The sequence below is a fragment of the Callospermophilus lateralis genome, chromosome 15 (genome assembly GCF_048772815.1).
Source record: "Callospermophilus lateralis isolate mCalLat2 chromosome 15, mCalLat2.hap1, whole genome shotgun sequence".
Taxonomy (NCBI): domain Eukaryota; kingdom Metazoa; phylum Chordata; class Mammalia; order Rodentia; family Sciuridae; genus Callospermophilus; species Callospermophilus lateralis.
The window spans coordinates 20,751,699-20,773,431 of NC_135319.1; the positions used below are offsets into that span (position 1 = coordinate 20,751,699).

Here is a 21,733-nt window from a genome sequence, read left to right on the forward strand (position 1 = left end):
GACTTGACAGAGGACAGAGCATTGAGAGCAGCACTATGACTCAGTTCTAGGATCAACTTTTCACACGATAAACAGAGTTTATTAATTTCTCTGGAACTTTAATATTCTCATTGCAAAAACTGGAAAGTCAACAAATTTATAGGATTGTTAGGATGTTTAAATTAAATAATTTTGGTATATATCTTCCATGGATCCTGGCACAGGGTGAGTTTTCAGTCAGTGAAAGATGCTATTATTACGACTATTATGATGATTGTGATTTCAGCAGAGGGATTACATGGAAGAGCCAACAAAGGAGACTGGGAGTGACTCAAGCAGGGGACCTTCAAAGCACTTTCTGCATATATGAGGTCCTTTTCTGACTGCTGAATAAAAGTGCCTATTTCGAGAGGCAGCCAGCTGGAGTGACATTTACTCACTGTCTTAGAAGGACATAGGAAGCAGTAAAACTCATTATCTGATGTTGCAGACTCAACGGCGAAAGAATGAGCCTTCCAGGGACTACCCCAATATTGCCACACATGCCATGATTAGAAAGAACAGTCCAGGCAGACAGCAGGGAACTTTGCACAGCACTGCAGACATGCAGAGAAGGTGCTCAGAAAATATCTGTTGCAAGTCTGGTTAGAGAGGATGAGAAGGAAAATCTAAGAGAAAAGCATAGAGATTTAATTTGTTTGTTAGTTTGTTTCACCAAGTACACAAATCCTCTTTTCTCAGCCTCCTTCCCCAATAGATTGGCTTTGTTATGTGTCCCTTCCCTCCCTTCTCGTTTCCCACATTGACTCTCTTAAATTCAGCTGTAGCACTTACCAATGGCTACAAACCCCGAACACCCAGAAAGGATCTGTCACAACCTGATTTTGCTGTGAAAAGGACATCATTTCTGCTCATAGAAGCTACAGGGCATATGCGGCAGTGAATTCCATGTAAATGCAAGCACACTTGTGTATATAGAAAAAAAAAACTGTATTTTGCACGGACTACAGAGAAACATTCACTTTCAAGGTGACCAAAAGCTTTCGTTTTCTTTTTGGTTTTGGTACTAGGGATTAAACCCCTGGGCCCCTTTACCAATGAACTACATCCCCAATCCTCTTTATTTTTGAGAGAGGGTCTCCCCCAAGTTGCTGAGGCTGGCCTCAAACATGGGATCCTCCTGCCTCAGCCTCTCTAGTTGCTGGGATTACAGGAGTATGCCTGGCTGGAAAAAAAAATGCTGGAGAGTGGGATGAGGAAGAAAAGTAAAAATTGCTGAATGTGTGGAGGAAAAAATGTTTTATAAAAAACTTAAAAATAGTAGTCCGAATCACATATAAACATAAGAACATCCAGGAAAATTAGACTGCTGCCCATGCTGGCCCAGGCCAAACTCCCTACCCTGAGGGGGCACGAAGCTGCTGCCCCCCAACCAATAGAGCCTTCTGAAAGTCCATACCACACCTTTACCACCTTTCTTGCTCTATCCCTTCAGATAAGGAGTCTAGCTTTGATTTGAGGCTCCAGCTTCTGATCCTGCCTAGACATAGACCTAGAAGGCTATCAACCTTTCCAGATAGGTCTTGGTGGTCCCCATGGAGAGATCCTAGTCCTCATTCTGCTCTACGTTATGAAGAAATACAGCCGTTGCTTCCACTCTTCTGCACACACTCAAGCTACTCTTGCAGATCTGACCTTGAACTCCACCATGGGCATAGGAAAGGGTGAACAAGGAAAGAAGAGGCACAAAAAGGCTGGTGTGTGCCCCAAGGTGGAGCCTATTGCTTAGAAAGGGCAAGACTTGGAGATCTGAGGAATTTGATAAAGACAGTAGAGCAAGGCCAGGTGTTTTGGCAGGTGGACAGACGAGGTACAGGGTCAGAGTTCTTCACTGAGGCCTGAAGCCAGTTTAAGACCTCCAGGGAGAATGTAGCAGGACTCCCATGAAGCAACGGAAGGGGTCAATGTGTTCAGAGTTCTCTGCTCACCCCCAGGTATATTTAGTGAACTTGAATGCTCCTACCTTTGTTCCTATCTACCAAGCTATCCAAAAGGAGTCTTTGATAGATACATGGTACCTAAAAGAAGATCTAGAGATCCACCCTGGGCTCCCTCTGCCCAACCATCTCTCTTCCATGCAAGCAGACAGGGTCCCACCAAGATCCTGCAGCTCTTTAGCAGCTATTTCTATGAATAAGAATCCTAATTTAGCTCTGAGGTCAGTTAAATTATTCTGGAGATTCAGCTCATGATAGGTTATTTGTAGAGATAAGACACCAAGCCCAGTTTCCATAGACAGATGATGTTCTTCAAAGATCTGGATTACCAAAATCATCTCCATCTTTGAGGAAGACAAATTAGAAGATAGCATTTCAGATTTGAAATAAGAAGCTACAATAGAAATAAAAAAGCTACAAATAGAACAATATAATTGTTCTATTTACTTGTGGTTAATCTTACAAAAAGTTAAATTTTGTATCTCTTCATGTAAACTTCAGCCTTTTCTCTAGCTTTTTCTCTAGCTTTCCAGTATTAGGTCTGATTCGCATGTCCTGTTAGTCCTAGTGATGCTTATGGGAGCTCTGGGTCTTCACTCCTTTAACATTTGGCAAGTCAGGTTTGCAATGTTTCTAAGACATCAAGTAGAGAGTTCTAATGGAGTGCTGTATTTGAAGCTCAAATGATAAATTTGAGATGGAGATCAATATTTTGGAGTTGTCAGAGAGGTATGTCTTGGTGGGAGGGGTTCTTGTAAGTGCTGAGAGCCTGCTGTGGGCTCCGCTCTGTTAGACTACTGCTGGTCCTAGCGGGGCTTGTGCCTCACTCACTCCCCTCAATCACACTCTCAATGAAGTGTAGGCATGATAGCCCTGCTCTGTTCATTGGCTGATTCATCCCCCATAAGCTACTCTTGTCACAGCTGGCCTGGCAGCTCCTTGAGCCTGCTAATTATTCTTACTATTCCAAGAGCAGTGCCCTCTCACAGAAGGCATCGTAGAGTCACTTTGGGTTCATTTCAAGGACTTCTGCTTTATTTTGCTTTTCATTCATTCATTCATTTAGCAATACTGGGGACTGAATTCAGGGTTGCTCTACAACTGAGCTATATCTCCAGCTCTTTATTCCCTTAGACACAGAGTCTCACTAAATTGACAAAGTTGGCCTCAAACTTATTATTCTCCTGCCTCTGCCTTCCAATTTTCTGGGATCACAGGTATATGCCACTGTACCTAGCTTTTTTTTTTCTTTTTTGCTTCTTAAATGGCCATAAAAATTTATCATTTTACAAAATGGCATTTGCTCAACTTACATGCATTTTACTTACATCAATTCAACTACATGTGCTACATGAGAGAGGGAGGAAAGAGAGAGAAAGAGAGAACCTCAAACATTTTGCTGTGTCTAACTCCTCACCCAATGAGTGTAAGCCCCGAAGTACACATTGAGTGGGAGAAGGGAATCCTCCATGTCTGAGGTTCAGTCTCAGTTCCTATAACCCAGGATTTGAAGATAGTTCGCATAGAGTATGGCCCACAGATGCAAGCCTCCAGACTGCATTGGGGCTCAAACAAAGAAGTGTTCTGCTCCCACACTAAGGAAGCACATAACATCATATCTTCCAAAGTGATATTCAAGGGCAAAATAACTTAATGTGATTTTCACCTTATGTCCAAACCTTAGAAACTAACCCTGAATAATATGCAGATGTGTGAGGGGAGGGGTGGGACTGTGGGGATGGAAAGGACAGTAGAATGAGACAGACATGATTACCTTATATACATGTATGATTACACTACTGGAGTGATTCTGCACCATGTACAGACAAAGGAATGAGAAGTTGTGCTCCATTTGTGTACTATATGTCAAAATGCATTCTATTGTCATGTATAACTAATTAGAACAAATTTTTTAAAAGATGCAAATGCTTCCCCAGCCAAGCCCTGCCCCTAATAGATACAGAATCCCTACAATCCTCTGTGAAAATGGACTGCACTGCTTTCTGATGTTGTGCTTACAAAGATCCATGACTACATGATAAAAATCTCTGAACACAGAATGAAGAGAACAAAGAAGGAAAAATGAAATCTAATCTTTTCTGTGACATTCTGAGTTTTCTGAGGTGCTGGAAGGCATCTCGGGTTAAGAAGTAGCCACCCAGTAGATGGTAAGTTCTGGTAGTTTGCAGGGAATTTCAATTTACAAAGCCTGTCCTTTAGCTAGAAAGGGAAAGAATACAGACTTGTGCTGAGTCCCTACTCTGTGCCAAGTACTGTGATGTGTGATTTCTTTTGATCTGCACATGTCCTGTGCAATGGTTGTGATCTTTGTTCATAACGGGGACGCCTCCAGCTCAGGGACATCACCTCTCCAGGCACACTAGTAAGTAGTAAAACTAAAACCGAGATATGTGATCTAGAAGTTTGTGATTTTGTTGTTGTTGTTGTTGTAAACTGCAGAAAGTTTGACCCATAGATACCAGAAACAAAGAGGCAGTTGGCCTGGCACAGCCACATCAAAACTGAAGATATTTCTAAGTGGATCCACAAAGAACCACAGTCTTATTTTGGAATTTTTAATTCCCATCCTTCTCAGGAGTTGAAAGAACTGCCTTGTGATTGCTGGGCTTGTGCCACATTTTCATTCCGGTAGGGGGCAGTCACTAGCTATTTGTGCATTAAATGTGAGCTAATGCACTGTTGGAGGAAAAGCTGTCATGATTTGAGTTTTTCTTTCAGAGAGGAGAAAAGGTTCCTGTGGGGGGAGAACGAAAATAAGAAAAAAACAATGCCAGAACCATCACCAAGAGGCAAGTGCAAGGAGAAGGTGAGGGCTATGGAGGGAGCAGAGCTGAAAACACTGAGGCTGCCTGCCATGGCTGTGTGCACCACATGGGCCAGGGCAATCAGCAAAGGGTGGAAACCAAGTGAGTGCAGAGGCTCTACTAGAACATTCTGGACAAGCCATTTGGGACTCTTGTGTGATTCTAAAAAGGCAACCCCCTCTAAGAATGACAGATTTTGGACATCTGGTATGCCCTTGTAAGCAGGGACAGAAAGCCAAATTTAATCAGAAAAACAAAATAATATGATGTTTCTTGTAAAAAATAAAATTAAATTAATGAGAAAAGGATAAGAGGAGATGAGCGTCAGAATTTTCAAGTAGAAGAAATAAAGAAATATATTTCATCTTGATAAAATGAAGCACTTTGTGATCAACAACTCTATGATATTCAAATGGGTCACTTCAAGAGGTAACCAGTTCTGCATTCCTGGAGATATTCAAACAAAAGCTGGGTCCTGTTCTTGTGGAGTGTTATAGAACAGATTCTAGCAAGGAGAATGAGTTTAGGTTAGATCATCTTTATATGGAATAATCTGATATTCTATGACACTGTGAATGAAGTATTGACTGTTTGAAAATTAGTTTGAAAATAGCATTTTTAGTAACTATCAACAATATTGGGTTAAAGGCACATGGTAATTCTATATCTGGGCTTACATGTAAATTCAGAACTACTCTAGAAACCAGATGACAGGGTTTATCACCCTGAATTATCTGGATATAAGATTTTTAATAATTCAAAATAGTAGCCCCATGCCTATAGGAGGTAGAATTCTTGTATGTCCTACAAGAGCATGTCAATGATTGTCCTTGGATATATCTCCATAGGTTATTCTTTTTATGATTTTATCAAGTATATAAATTACTGCCTAGAAAGCAATTGTAAGGAACTGTAAATACACATGGGTTTATATGTTCATTATCAAACAATTGAAACTAGTATCACTGATTAATGTGCTTGCCCACCCTGTTCTACTTTGTAAGCTAGTTAGGTTTTGTTTGGTTGACACACTGTTCTTTAAAAAATTGCATCAGGTTGCTTTGAGGGAATGTGTGCCTGGACCCTGTTTGTCACATCTCTCATAAGGCCTAATTGTATGCTTATTGCTGCTTCATATAGTGGAGCCTCAATATACATAGTGGGTTGGTTTCAGAGAGCCACCCCCCCCATCAAATGCCCAAATCCCCAGATGTTGGATCCCCTTATATAAAATGTAGTAGATATCTGAGTATAGCCTACACATCCTTCCACATACTTAAATCATCTCTAGATTATTCATAATACCTAACTCAGTGGAAATGTTATGTAAATAGTTGTTATCATACTGTTTAAGATTAATGACTAAAAAAAAAAATCTGTGTATGTTCAGTACAAATGCAATTTTTACAAATATTTGCAATCTATAGTTGGTTGAATCCACAATGCAGAACCCACACATATGAAGGGCTTACTATTCTTCATATCAGCAGCTAGTCCTATTTATCTACTCGTGTCTCTCGTCTAGGATGACCATAAATTAGAGCAATTTAATCTCAATGCATTTATATAGTGTCAAACACAAACTACTGCTCTTTGCTATTTGCCTGTTGGGTGCATAGGCATTGAGTTGGCAAACACCTAGAAGCAGTAATTGCCCCCTTGCATTTGAACTCCACTCTCTGCCCCTAGAACTTTGGGTATATAATAAATACTTATCGAACTAAAGATGTGTGTTTCATGAGAACAGTAGTAAACTAGAAATACTTAGGGATGGATAGGAACAAAAATGGCTATTAACATGAAAATTTTACTCTGTTTGTAAAAATGTAGATGTATTTTTTAAAGGTGGTGTGGATAATAAAGAATTATATTGCAAGAATTTCTTACCACTATTAGAGGTTTTACAAGGCTATGAATGATATAGGACAAAGTTTTGTGAAAACCCGAGGCTGCCTTTTGTGCTCTCCAGGATATACTGGGGACAATCTTGGACTAGGTGGATTGCTTCCCCCAAATCTCACAAGCTGTGGTTACAAAAACTATGCTCCTCTTCTTTCTGCTTCCCTTCCAAATGTCTAGAACAATACTGGACACAATAAGCATCTGAACCTAGTTACTGATTGCTTGATTATAATGAAATACATGCAATTTACAAAATGTCTGTAAATGTCATGAGTCTTACCTTTCAAGTCTCCTGATATCACACACAGAATAGCAATTTTGCCTCAAATCATTTTCCAATGAGGTAGCCAATATTGGTGGCTCCATTTCTTGGTGAAGTTTACATAAATGAGGATGGGACTCCAGAGGACGTGTCAAGGACCCAGCCCATAGTTTCTCTCTGTCTTGGCCTCCTTGTGCCTCATTGGTGGCCTTGTAAAAAGACTCTGGCCTGAGATTCAGGCCTTCCCCTGCATCCAGGGAGGCACTGTCCCTCCATCTGTCTTCTTGGTCCAGGCTGGGGCTGTGTTCTGAGTCACTACATGTTGCCCTGGTGAGTTCTTTGTCTGCTGAGAGTGCAGATATCTATTAAAAGAAATGCTAATGATTACTGGTTCCATGGTGCACACTGAGAAAACTCTAAAATTTGCCTCTTTGAGAAATAAAAGGCTTTTTTTTCATGATTGTAGGTCAGAGCAGTTAAAAGATAGACCTTGGGGTTAGACCCCTCCATCAAGATCCAAGCTTTCCCACTTACTCCTCCTGAACCACAGCAACAAACTCAGTCCTATCCCTAGCACCTTAGTGTAGGGACAGTGAAAACACTCAATAAATGTGAGCTCTGATTATTTTATAATGAGAAATTCATTACAAACACACACACACACACACACACACACACACCACTTTATCCATGGCTTCATTGTCATTGCTAGGGTTTAAAAATATCAATAGAAAATACTAAAAACAAATAATTCATAACTTTTAAAGTGCACACCATTCTCAATAGGATGATGAAATCTCAAACTATTCTGCTCCAACCTGCCCAAGCCATGAATCATCTCTGTCCTATGTATCCATGCTGTATACATTACCTGCCCATTAGTTACTCAGTAGCTATCTTGGTCACAGATCAATTATTAGGGTATTGTAGTGCTTCTGTTCAAATAACCCTTATTTTACTTAATACTGGCCAAAAGGCACAAGAGTAGTGATGCAAAAAGGCATCAGGACATAAAAGATGGAAGGACAGATTAACTCTAGCACTATGTGCTGCAGGTCATATGAGGGGATGGGATATACAGGAGTTGGCACTATACATGGTTTTAGGCATCCCTTGGGGATTTTGAAACATATCTCTTCTGAAGAAGGGAGTACTACAGTATTTGCAATATTTAGACAAAATGAAAATAGGAGAAAAACTAAAAAAGTGACGTTTTATCTTACTTTCCAATAAGAAAAGAGTTTTCTCTGCCTTCTAGCATAAGGCTCTTTCTTGGATCTCAACCCCTCTTCTCCAAACATGACTTGATCCACCTCTATTGCTTGCACCTCTGTTGGCTTTTTAGGTTCTTATTTTGAAAACCTGCTATGACTTGTTACCATTACTCAACCTTCTATAGAAAGACAGTCTGTGTTTCTAGAAGACCACGCATAGCACAACCTTCTGAGTCATTTGATTCTAGCCACATTCATGGCCTTTGAGCTATTTTACAACTCTATGAATAAATGTGTTGTTCTTTGAAATCTCTCTTGAATCAGTTTTAACATCTGCCTAGTTTCCTCTTTGAATGAGTTAAAGAAAATCTTTAACAGGTGCTCATGTTTATAACTGTATGACAGTCGTGACTTCACCTTTGCCTGAAAATTAGATCAGCACTTCTAATCCATAGTCTACATCCCAGTGAGTACACTGGCTGAGCTCACAGACCTGTCCTTACCTCTATCACCCACCCCTGAGGATTCCCTGCCATTCTGACTGTCTATATCCCCACAATGAGAGGTGCACGTTTATTACTTATTAATCAGAAACACTGTAACATGGATAGACTTGCACATTATAATGGATGTACCAAAAATCAAAAATTAAAATAGATGAGAAAAAAATGAAAAGAAAGAACAGTTATCACAGTTTTGTATTCTTTGGGGGGACCTTCAAGATCTTTTTAACCCTCACTCTCCTTCCTGTTCCCAGTCCTCAGACACTCTCTCCCGCAGTCCTTCCACTCTTCAAGGCTTCCAGTCCAGGATCTGCTGCTCTTTAATTATCACTGTCACTCCTCTTCCCACCACCATGCTCTCACTTTTCCTTTGACTCTGCCTAGAGTCAAAGGACTCTATCCCATTTTTGCTCCCATAAAACCAAAGAACTCCCCTATGCTCCTTCCTCTCATCCCTCTCCACCTCCATCTCTAGGAAGAGTGCATGTAGAAGTCCACTCCACTCCACCTGCAGACAGTTCATCTAAATTCCAGTTTCTAGTGAAATGACTCATGGACTTCACAGATGCTTCTGAGCCTCTGACCACGCCAATGTGAGATGTGTGACTGCAGATGACAAATGGGCACTCAAGACTTCTGGTCCCTTCCTCCTTATTGGAAGGTTCCTTACTTATTTACCCTACATACGTGGAGTTTGCTGTCAATCACACTCTTGTGTGGTTCTCTTAGCACTTCTCAGGCCTTCTTCTCAGTCTCATTTGCTGCCTCATCTCTCTGAACCAGACCTTTCAGTGTTGAAGACTGGTGCTGACTTCTCAGTCCTCTTCTTGACTTTCCTAATGTTGTCCCCACCACTTTAAACCATTCTGTGATGGCTATATGCTAACAATTCCAAATTCAGTTTTTCCAGTCCTGACCTCATACTTATGTGCCACAAACTACTGTTTAATAGACCTCTTCATTTGATATGCTATAAATATCTTTTTTATCCACGTTCTTAATTGGTGCCTTATGGTCATATATACTGATGCTATTTGATTTTACATATTTGTATATGCACACAATATAATAATGTAATTTAGCCAATATTCCTCCCCATCCATTTTTCCCCTCCCTCCCACTATAAACATCTTTACAGGCTACCAAAAACTGATTTTTATACAATGTCAGGAACTACTGCTGAGCTCCCTCAGCCAAAGTTAGGCCCCCTCCCTGGACCAGCCCACATCCCACTGCTGGTTAAAGCAGAGTGAAATTCAGGAGAGATCTAAGGGGATCACTGAGGCCTGTTTTTGCAGCTGCACCATATTGACCTCTTCCTCACAGATGATGTCCCAGAGGGAAGGACCCATAAGCCTCCTGCACTCAAATACCTGCCTAAGAGTTTGTTTCCTAGGACTCTACAGGGGACAGAGCAATGGGGAATTTCACGTTAGCTTGCCCACAAAACCAGATATTTGATCAAACACCAGTCTAGTTATTGCTGTGAGGATATTTTTCAGATGTGCTTAACATTTAAATCTATAGAATTTGAGTAAAATAGATTACCCTCCATAATGTGGAGCTTTATCCAACCAGATGAAGGCATTGAGGGTAAAGGTCACCTCCTGCCCCTACCCTGATAAAAGGGACTTCTGCCTCCAACTCTCCTGGAGCTGGACTTCCTCATGCACTCTTCCCTGAGGCCCCAGCCTGTTTTGGCTGGCCCTGTAGAACTTGGGCTGGATAGCCACCAACATTCCAATCCCTTAAAATAAATGTCTTTCTTTCTTGCATGTGTGTGTGTGTGTGTGTGAGTGTGTGTGTGTGTGTGTGTGTGTGTGTGTGTGTGTGTGTGGTACTGTTTCTCTAACATAAGCATCAAGGTAAAAATTTTGGCTTTCCCTGATTCCAGTGGCTCTTTTCTTTGTACTAGATCACACATGCCTTAGGAGAACCTCATGCTTTCCTGCTTTAGGAGGGCAGGCATACATCCTATTTTCCACTTAATTCCTTATTTATGTGTATTCTCTTTGTTTCTTCCTCCATTCTCTGATGATCAGTCTACCAAAAAGCTTGTCCTTAGAAGGTTCCCAGCCAAAGTCTAAATGTATAAACATGTACAAGAAGACCTCAGCATCATGAGAAGCAGAAGCAGAAGGAGGAAGGTGACTCCCTGATGCTTGTGAGCTACTTATTTTCTTCCCCCAGTGGAAGGAGGTGGTGGTGAATCCTCCTACAAGTAGCAATGTGCTTCTTAGGACCACCATACAGGGAAAAGACTTTATGACCAGGTAACTTTGGGAGCCAGGTAAAGAGAGTAGAGTCCACAGCATCTTACCTGCCATCCCTGCTCCATCTCAGGCAGCACACCTGGAGGGGGTCGGCAAAGGAGGAGTGTGACTTCCTGTGGTGCCCCTCGCAGTAAATGGAGCACCTCCTATGAGAAACCCAGGGTCACAGTCAGATTTGGGGCTGGAATCTCTAGGGAGCTTCTCCTCTATATTCCCCACTGTGACTGAAGGGCTGCCACTTCCCCGACCTTGATCTGTTTCATGGCTCCAGAGAAGTTTGAAGAACACCACTGTGGGCCTGACGTCTCAAAGGGCAAGAAGACAAGGACAGTGTGGCTGTGGGGCCCACAAGGGCAATGCACAGAGGCTAGGTGGGGAGCTAGTCCCACTACCTAGACTTCCAAAGCATGACACTGGCTCTGAGCTTCCTGCCATGGCTTGCTGGGACCCTGGGAACCTCTCACCTGTGATATTGCAATGGCCCACTTTGATTCCTGACTTCTCCCATGTCTCCCACCTGCCTTCTCCAGTGTCTCCCACTTGCCTTCCTCTGAATGGCCCAAGCAGTCTTTCCAAAGTGCAGAAATGGCCAAGTTTTCCTGCTACTGTACCACCTCCCTGGCTTGTCCCAAACACAGAGCACACTGTTCTCATCTGCCATTGCCTCTCTCCCCAGCTACTTCTCCATATTCTTTCTCCCCTCTCCACCCACATCCTAAGCTCCCACCATGCTGAACCTATGCTCTAAGCCACCTACACCCTGCCCATGACACAAGGATGTTAACAGCCCCTATTTCCTATCGAGGCTAGGATTTGTCAGTCTCCTAGTACTATTAGCATTTTAGGCTGAATAATTCTGGAGGGTTTTATTTGGGAGGGGGTTTGCAGTACTGGGGAGTCAAGTGGGTCATTCTTTGCTGAGACACATGTCCTATATATTGAATGATGTTTAGCAGCATCTCTGGTTTCTATTCACAGGATGCCAGCACCACCTGTCACTTGTGATAATTATAAACATCTCTGTGCAAAGCCAAATATCCCCTGAGAGACAAATGCATTTCTGCTTAAGAACCAATGATCCAGATGTTCCACAGCCTCCCACTTCAGCCACCGAGGACTTCCACAGGATGCACTTCTTCCCTAGAGAAGCTGAAACAGGATGGGCTTTCAACTCTCACAACTCTTTATTTTATTTTATTTTATTTTATTTTATTTTATTTTATTTTATTTGTACTAGGGAATGAACCCAGAGGCACTACTGAGGCCAGCCTTGAATTTGCAATCCTCCTGCCTCAGTCTCCCGAGTTCCTGGGAGTAAAGACTTGTGCCACTGTGCCCAGATATGCCCTTTATTGTCTGTAGTCACTTTTGTTTCCTGAGCTGTCCCATTTCCACCTGATCTCTGAGACTATATGAACTCCTCTCCCCCATGTCTTCAGTCTCAGAGTACAGGTTTCAGTCAGAGGATGGATGAATGAAGCTGAGACCTCCCCACCTAAGCACACTCTGTTCTGCAGACTCCACACCCCTCCTGGCCCCTCCCAGAGCTGATCTCCACTTTCTACCTTCCTACTCTGGGCTCCTGGAACCCACTTGTGTGGGCTGCATGAGGCTCCCTGTTGGACTCAACCAAAGGAGCACAGGCAGAGACCAGGGACAGGGAGGAGAGGGAGGTCAATGTTGGTTCTTGACTTCCTCTCCATGGGGTTGCCACAAGATGGTTCCTTCCCTCCGCTAACGTTGTGCCAGTGAGTCCTCTTCACCCACTCTGGCAGTTTCTGGGCTTAGGTAATTGCTCCTTCCCCATCCCCTTTGGGCTTGGGAGAGTGGGAAATGTACCCCACTATGACGAGCCCTAGTCCTCAGTCTGCTACACTCTCCCCCAACTTCCCAACAACCTGCCCACACATTACTAAACTCTCCACAAATGACTCCATTTTCTCAGTTTCTTGCAGGACCCTGATTAACTTAGACAACATTTGATTGAGATCTATGCTATGGGAATTAAGAAAAATCCTCTTCTCTGTCTCTCTCTCTCTCTCTCTCTCTCTCTCTCTCTCTCTCTCATTCCATTTTATCACAGGCAGGATAATCAGTGTTATATTATATGTCAAAAACTATAAATTCAGGGGAAGAGAGCAGAAAGGCACCCACTCTAGTCCCTCCCGTCTCACACACGGTTCCAGAATTTCATGTTCAGTTTCACTGATGAACCTAATGAGAAGCAAGGCTTCCTTAAGGTCAGAGATTTAGAAACTGAGACAGAAAATTAAATGTGGGAATGCTTTCTGTGTGATCAGTCCAGGCTATAGGTGTGAATTTCAAGAGCCTGCGTACTCCCTGCAGGGGTGGCATTGGGGCACTGAAAGAATGATGGCTGATGTCAGCCTGCACACATAACTGTGGTCTTCAAAGGCCCCAGCACCTGGAAGACAAGGCCTTCTGTGGGCCTTCCATTGACTGCCAGGATAATGTCACCGACTGCGATGGCCCCATGTTCCTCAGCTGGTTGCCCTGGAAAGAGCCGCTTGATCCTCACGAGATCATTCTTGCGGTGGCTGCAGTTTTCTCTCTCCATCTGCACAAAACTGAATCCCAAACCATTGATATTCTTTTTCAATTTGACTTCAAACTTAAGACCTGCATTTGAAACATTGATAGAAATAAATCTTTCAGTAGGTTACAATTGATAAGCTTCAAAATGCAAATTGTCAAGGTAATGAATTATTTCTGACTTGCACTAAAAGATTTCACATGCTAATTTTCATGACAGAGTCTATTATGCCTATTATAGACCAGTGCTGCCCAATAGAGATGTAATATGAGCTCAAATATAAACCACAGTGTCATTTCAAAGCTTTCAAATAGGTACATTAAGAAAAAAGTAAGCAGGGGTGGCAGTGCACACCTGTAATCTCAGTGGCTCAGGAGGCTGAGGCAGGAGGATTGCAAGTTCAAGTTCAGCCTCAGCAACTCAGCAAGGCCTTAAGCAATTTAGTGAGACCCTGTCTCAAAATAAAACAAAAAAAGGTCTGGATATATGGCTCAGTGGTTAAGCACCCCTGGGTTCAATCCCTGGTTCCAAAAACATGTAAAAGGAAACAAATATAATTAAAATCTTAATCATATATTTTATTCAACTCAACACAGATGATCCTCAATTTATGATGATATTATATCCTGACAAACCCCTTATAAACTGAAAATATCAAAAGTAACCTACGGTGCATCCTAGCTAAACAGCATATCACTCAGCAGAACATCCATTGTTTCCCCTCCTGAGCATGACAGCTGCCTACCATCTCCAGAGTTGATTGTCTGCATATCTTGCATGACCAACCCCATTAAAGGTCAAACTTCAAAGCTGAGGGTATAGTTTCTACTGAATGCTGCTTTTGCACTATCGTAAAGTTGAAAAATTGTAAGTGAAGCCATCAAAAGTTAGGTACCATCTGCACATCTAAAATATCATTTCAACATATAATCAATATGAAAAAAATATTAATGATATATTTTGCATTCTTCTTATGAACTAAATCTTCAAAATCCAGTATGTATTTTATCTATTTGATTAGGCCAAATAGCCTAATAACCTAATGCCATGTGTGGCTCAATAGCCACAATGGCAAGTGGTTAGCATATTGGACAGTGCCACTGAATGGACAATACAATTTAGATAACTAACAAAATAAATATAATGATATAATTTGTATGTGAATCAAATAAACATTATTCCTTTGGAACCTTACTTGTGTTTTAGTATGCTCAATACTAAATTTTGTGTAATTAGGTCATGGGGACAATTATGGTCAACTCTGAGGATGTTTTAGTTGCACTTGTTTTTGGTTGAATGGACTGGCCATATGACAAAGCAGTCACTCCTGGACACCAAAGATAGACACAACCCTGGACATCTAGGGAGTATGGCAGCAAAAGAAGTCCCTGGGCTTCCTCCTGTCAACCTTCACCAACTGAGCTGGCATCAGTGAACAAAAGGACAGAGCCTCAACTTGTAAACATCAGTTGGGGCAAGAACGCAAGTGGCTGAAGCCATACAGTGGAGACATGTGACACAGCAGATTCTACTATCACCATTTGAGCCTCCTTGGCTCAGTGTGTAGTCAGTTTTTCAAAGGTCCCCATTGAGGTGTGCAAAAGAATAAGAAAAGAGGAAATATTTTGTATAAGGATAAGTGTTCATCCTGCAGCCACCACATTACTCAACCCTATGACTACCTACATCCAGTCTGTCTCACACCTTCTGCAGGTATGTCCAAGATCTCTATGCAAGGCCTGGGATACAGCTAAGCTGTAAATCATGACATCATAAGAAAATAAACATTTTCAATCTAGCAGGAAACAAAATCACAAGAGACATGGAAAGAGGCAATCCATCAGAAGATGGGCAATTATGCCCTTCTATACTGATCATGGATTTGCTTTTCAAAATGATGTTTCTCATAAGGCTAGTTTCCTGAACACCCTCATCTCCCAACCTGCCTCATCAGTCCTCAGATAACTCTGTTACAAATGCCTTAGCTGGAATGCATGTATTTGAAAACACATGACCCTTCCATTGCAATTTCATCCATAAATACTTAAACATTAATATTCGGACAGCTGATCAGAAAACTGAGGAAGGCTTGGGAGCAGAATTATGCCTGGTAATCATTTTGGAACAATACATTTGTTTTCTAGAAATATGTCCCATCAGCTCTGCTGATGATCATGATCTGCATTCATGGCGGTTTTTTTGTTTTGGTTTTTTTTTTCTTTTTTCAGAATCCAGAGGAAGTCTTCCTATCTTTCCCTTTTGACTCGACAATTCAAAAGCAGTTCGTGATGACATGACAATAGTAACACTCAATTCTCTTTCCTCTTACCATCTGTCACCGAGACACAGCTCACAGGCCTGCCAGGCAGGGCTGTTACCAAGGAAACAGCCGCATGTTCATCTCCCATCCTGTCATTAGCAGAAGGACACTGCTGCGCAGTCCTGAGGCCTCTTCTCTCTAACACCAGTCTTACAACCTAGAAGGATGGGTGGACAAACTCAATTTGTTCTTCAAATGGCAACTAGGAGGCACTCCCTTCCCGAAAAAAAAAAAAAAAAAAATTAATTTTCTAATTCTCCCAATGAGCTGCTTCATTTGAATCTCAAATCAAAGTCTTCAATCTAGCCTCTTTGTAGTATCCAGACCTCTATTTCCAAGTGCTGATTAGATTCATGCACCTGGAAATAACACATGTACCTTCCTGTCAGCATTTTCAGTGCCATACTCATCTTCCTTCACTTACTCATCCTCTCTGCACCCTCCTTGTCCTTTCTCAAATATTCCTCCCCTTTGCTTGGCTCTCATAACATGCAGCCATCTCTCCATTAACCTCGCAGGGGCTACACTTAGTGTGGTACTGCTTTTCCTCTTCTGCCTCCAAAGACCTATCTGGATTTGAGGCTTGTGCAAGCAATGTCTCCAGTGCTCCTCCTCCATTCCCTCTCCACTGCTAATGCCCAGCTAGACTGCGGCAAGCTCCCACTAATTTGGCTTACTGGACCCTATCTTCATTCCTTTTGGTCCACCCCCATCATGGCTACTGGTGGATTGTTATAAGACAAACTGAACTGAACGTGGAACACTCTAGAATAAAAGTCTCCAAGCCAAGTACAGTGGCACACTCCTGGAGCAGCTCAGGAGGCTGAGACAGGAGGATTGCAAGTTCAAAGCCAGCCTTAGCAATAGCAAGGTGTTAAGGAACTCAGTGAGACTCTGTCTCTAAATAAAATACAAAAAAGGGCTGGGGATGTGGCTCAGTGGTTGAGTGCCCCTGAGTTCAATCCGAGTACTCCTCTACAAAAAAATGTCTCCAGTGTCTCCCATCACCTAAAACCCAAACACATCCGATGGCATCTGGGCCTATGCCAATATTCCCTCCCCCTTTATATCTGGTTTGATTTCCCATCCTTTTCCCCCACAGCACTATATACCTTTGTTACCTGTTACCTTGTTGCCAGCAAGTCAGCCAAGTGCCCTCTCTAACCATGTTCGTTAGCAAAAGTCTAAAGAACACAGGTTGCTAATAAATGATAACTGTTTTCAAGATATGTCAGCCAAACTCACCAAGACAAGTAAATTTGACCATGAACCAGATGATTGGTTTGGGAAAGAAAGCTAAAAGAAAGCAGAGCTCCACCTATGAGCTTTCTGCAAAGGTTCCCAGGAATCCTTTCTGTCTCTGTTTACTCCTCCGTTACCAAAAAAGGGTGATGCCAGCTCTATGGCTCAGGACAGGATAGCAATTAAAGACTCAGCATAGGACAAATCATAGCATGGGAACATGGATACACTGCCTGGGAACAACAGGGGTAAGGAGTATACAGATGAACACCTCCTACTCTTGGCATCCTGAATTTCGATAGTATTGTGGAGACAAGAATCCCAGGACAGCCTAGCCCAGGTCCTAGTGGGTAGAAACAGGGTGATGGGGAAGGGCATAAACCAGGAGGCTGGGATCATCATGGGCAAAGGCAGGGAAGAGAGGAGGCCTGAGAGTAGGTGGATGCACTCACTGGTCAACAGGGTTGGAGCAGGCATGGGGGACTGAGCCAGAGCCAGGCTGGAGAAACTGCTTCACCCTACTGACTCTGTTCACCATCTGATTTCTAAATCTAGACAAGGAACCATAATCTCTTCAAGCTATTTACAGTGGATGAGATTTTCTGCTTGGAAACATCTGTCTGCTATCTCCTGAGTTTCAACATCCTCAGAGAAAAGTGATGATAAGAGAAAGTAGTAAAAAGAAAAAAAGTTGACAAGGAAAAAAGTCTCTTGCTAACCCCCTGGCTGCCTCTCTCACACCCAGAAGAAACTGCAGCTTCTCATGTTGTCCAGAAGAGCTCCGGAAGTAAAGGAAAACCCTGGCAAGGGTACACTCACCTGCCCAGGACCCTTGAGGTATTGTACAGCCTGCTTGTGGGTGAGGCCACACAGACTTACTCCATCCACCTGCAGGAGTCGGTCACCTGGGAAAAGGACGCATGTCATGTCCTGGACCTCTGGGGACGCAGAAAGGACCCTTCCGCAAGGCCCCTGCCCTGAATCCTCTATGCAGCTTCAAGAAGTGGGACAGCACAGAGCTGCCATGGAGTCAGCGTGAATCCTGCCTCGGCCTGAGAATCAGCCTCTCTGAGTACCTCACCCCTCCTTCTGAGGGATGTAACAGATCAATGATATGAAAGCCTTTCTATTATTGGCTCACAGGATGTTTAAGCCAGCTCTGTTCAACCTTAACCTTTCTCCTGTTTTCCTGTGAAACCATTTTTGAAAGTATTTTAAAGTTGCTCAGGGATAATATTTATATCCCCAGAAACTTTTTTTTTTTTTTCAGTTTTCAGAAAAGTCAGGGAGACATGGTCAATGTTGGAGACACTGAAATTCAAGGGGAAATGGAGATAAGTAAGATCTTAAATGCCTTTTTATCTCAACTCTGGCAGTTTGGAAAAATAATAAAAACAACTGCCTTCCTTCAGAGCAATGAGACCTGAGGCAGGGCAGAGAGAAGACTCACTAAGTCCCCCCAAATATTAAAGTGTCTTAGGAGGGATGCAAATGCCCACTCTGTCTTCACATGTCTTCACATGACTCCTGCTCTGGAAATTCCTGCAGACCAGGAGAGAATATTCACTGTTTTCCCATACTAAAGTGGAGTCACCAGTGATAGCTCTGTTCTCCCGTGAAGGCCAGCAATGAGTCTTTTAAATCTCCTATTTTATATCACCTCATGCTTCCCAATGTGTCACTACAAACATTAACCCCCCCACCCCCTGCTAGCCTATCACATGGGGTAAGGAAAGTGAAATCTTCCTCCTTTGCAGGTGAGAAAATTGAACCCTAGAGAGACAATGGTCTGCAGGAATTTCCAGAGCAGGAGTGGGGTGAGGCCTGAGGCTGACCCTCCCTGGCCCAGACCACAGAGCTCCCAGCATGACTCCATCCCTCACCCTGAAGGATCTGTCCTTCCTTGGCAGCTGGGCCTCCAGGAATAATGGATTTCACGTAGATGCCTCCATAGAGCACACTTGTGTTAATACCACCCTGAAAAACAAGGAAGAACTCATCACCTATCTGCCCCTCTTGGGGGTCCTCCCCTATTTCCCTAATGAAGGAAGCCCCTTTGTGCCCCATCATCTATCATTGCCTCATCTCCTTTCAATGTTCTCTTCTATATTCACCCATGTAGCCTATATTCTCCACTGAGCAATAAGGTCAGGTGTTTGCCTGGAATATAACAATATGAGCAGAGTGAGGAAGCCAACCTCAGCCCAGCCCAGCATCCACACATGGGAGGTGCTTCGCAACTAGTCATGTAGATACACAGTATCTCTTCAGGTAATAACCAACACAGGTGGATTTGCCTGAAGATTTATGCCTGGAACATCCTGTGTGATTGTGTATTTGTAGATATAAATATAGAATGAAACTACACCATATTCTGTAACTTATTTTTTAACAATAAATTATGAGCATTCTATAGGTCAAATTATCAAGATCTAACTCTGTCTTTCCCTTCTGATTTACTTAATGCTTGCAGGCATATGAGACAGAATTTTTATCAATGAGATTGTACATTTTCTTAGTTTTTTAATGCCTCCCAACCCCATTACATAAAACATAGTAATAGCTGGCAATAACTGGGAATATTTCTATACATCCTTCTGTACTTTTCTGTGTGTTCATATAATCATATAGAAAGGATTAAAGAAAAACCTGACTAAGCTTCAAGATGGACACCCGAGCCTGTCAGCTAAATGACCCTGCTTAGACTGAATTGTCACCTAGTGTGCCACTATTGGAAAATGGTGGAAACTTTGGAAGGTGGGCCTAATTAGAGGTCTTTAGGTTTGGGTGAGTATGTCCTCAGAGGGGATTGTAAAATTCTACTGTTTTCTTCTCTCTTTCACTTCCCAGCCATGAGTTGAGAGGTTTTGCTCCACTAAGTGCTAGCCCAAATGAAAAGGGCCAATTCAGTCATGGATTAAAATCTTTAAAACTGTGATCTAAAACAAACCATTTCTTTTTATTAGCTGATTATATCAGGTATTTACTCTAGTAACAGAAAGCTGCCCAACTCTAAGACCTGGTGGAATTTAATTCAATTAAGTCAAGACTCCTTTGAAATTAGGCTTCCAACGTTGCTCATGCAAAACCTTAAGGCAACCAACCAACAAGAAAGAGCTGAGTGGGATCTTAATTAGAATAAGATGTACTCCATGTTTCTATAAATAAGTCAAAGTAGTAGTAGTAGACTTTACTGTCATATATAACTAAAAAGAACCAATTTTTTTAAATGTAGGAATGAAGGGGCTCCCAACCCACCTCATGAACCAGCCTCAGACACGCTCTCTCACAGTCTCACCTCACTTGGTGGACTTCTGCCTATTTTGTCCTCTATCTAGCCCCTTCAGTTCCTCTTTAGAAAGACTTATTGAACTTGCATGAGGCTGATGAAGTTCTCTCTTCCTGGTCAAACAGTAACTTCTGCTTCATTTCAGACTACTATTTGGTGGCCTTTGTTTCTTACTAATAAACACAGACAAATAATGCACTCACCTAGGTTACATATTACACAAAAATGGAGCTCATATGAACAGTTCTCTACATCTTGACTTCTTGCTGAAGAGGGACCTTATGGAAGTCTTCACAAGTAGCTGGAGCTAGCACTGATTCATTTATTTTAAGCACAGGCAGCCTTTCCTCAATTGATCTCTAGTCATTTTTCCCCAGAGTTTTTGTCAGCGTAAGCAATACTGTATTCAACATCTTCACGTATACGGTCTTACTTAGTGGAATTCTGATTTCTATTTCTATGGGCTCAAGGATATGTGCATTTTTCATTACAGAGATGCTGCCAGATTGCATCCCAATGTGAATGTGCATGTAATTATCCATATTCTACCAGTTTTGTAAGACAGTCCCCTTTTTCTACATCCCATCAGCTATATTTAGACAAGTTGAAAGTTGCAAAGTTTCATTTTAATTTAATTTATATTCCTGTGACTTCTCATGGATTTGACTGTTTTTCATTTGTTTAATGGCTCTTCAGATTTGAATGAGACATTTCAATAATTATTTTTGCAATTAAGCTTCTCCAAAGAAAATCAAACTTTCTTCATCAGCCAAAAGAAATCACCAACCTCTTCTTAGTATCGACGTGTGTGTGTTTGTGTGTGTGTGTGTGTGTGTAAATGAATAATCTAAAATTTAGCAAGTTTTTCAGAATAGCTATGCTTGGTGTCTGATAAAAGTACTACTCCAAACCAAGAATAAATTGACCATATTTGGTAGCAGCCTGCTCACTCCCTATGAATTCATGAGCCTTATTTCTTGATGTTTTACTTGTTTCCTTAAAATTATCTACTGACAAGTTTATTGCAGGCTGATGGTTCAGCAATCCAGGGATCTTCGGTGTTCAGAATTACCATGTAGGAAAGCAAAGATTGCCTACTCTATTCACCTATCTTTTGGTTTCTTTTAGAACATGACATTTCTTTACCTGCTGGAAAATCCCATTCCATATTCAGTCAACAATTAAAATCAACAATGGCATTATTGCTCAAATCCAGACCCATTCCAAGGTCTACAGGTAATGAGTTATTTTCAGTGCTCAGTAACAATAGCAGTACCTTCTGATCCCTGACCTGTGAGTTTTTGTCACCTTTGTGTGCACCATTCCCAGTCCCTCTGGTGATCAAGATGATGGGTCATCTCCTATAAGGTTCT

At 42.1% G+C, this 21,733-nt stretch overlaps 1 protein-coding gene across 2 annotated transcripts in view; it reads right to left on the reverse strand.

Annotated features, from left to right (window-relative positions):
- Positions 1-598: 598 nt before the first annotated feature.
- The window catches only part of Frmpd2 (FERM and PDZ domain containing 2), a 96,299-nt gene continuing 75,164 nt past the window's right edge, over positions 599-21,733 (reverse strand). For both annotated transcript variants that reach the window (XM_076834959.1, XM_076834960.1), the window contains 7 exons: positions 18,955-19,048; positions 17,891-17,976; positions 15,839-15,986; positions 13,381-13,595; positions 11,003-11,101; positions 6,984-7,327; positions 599-647 (listed from right to left, as the gene is read on the reverse strand). In XM_076834959.1, the coding sequence (XP_076691074.1) occupies positions 599-647; positions 6,984-7,327; positions 11,003-11,101; positions 13,381-13,595; positions 15,839-15,986; positions 17,891-17,976; positions 18,955-19,048 (1,035 nt within the window). The remainder of the gene's footprint in view (positions 648-6,983; positions 7,328-11,002; positions 11,102-13,380; positions 13,596-15,838; positions 15,987-17,890; positions 17,977-18,954; positions 19,049-21,733) is intronic.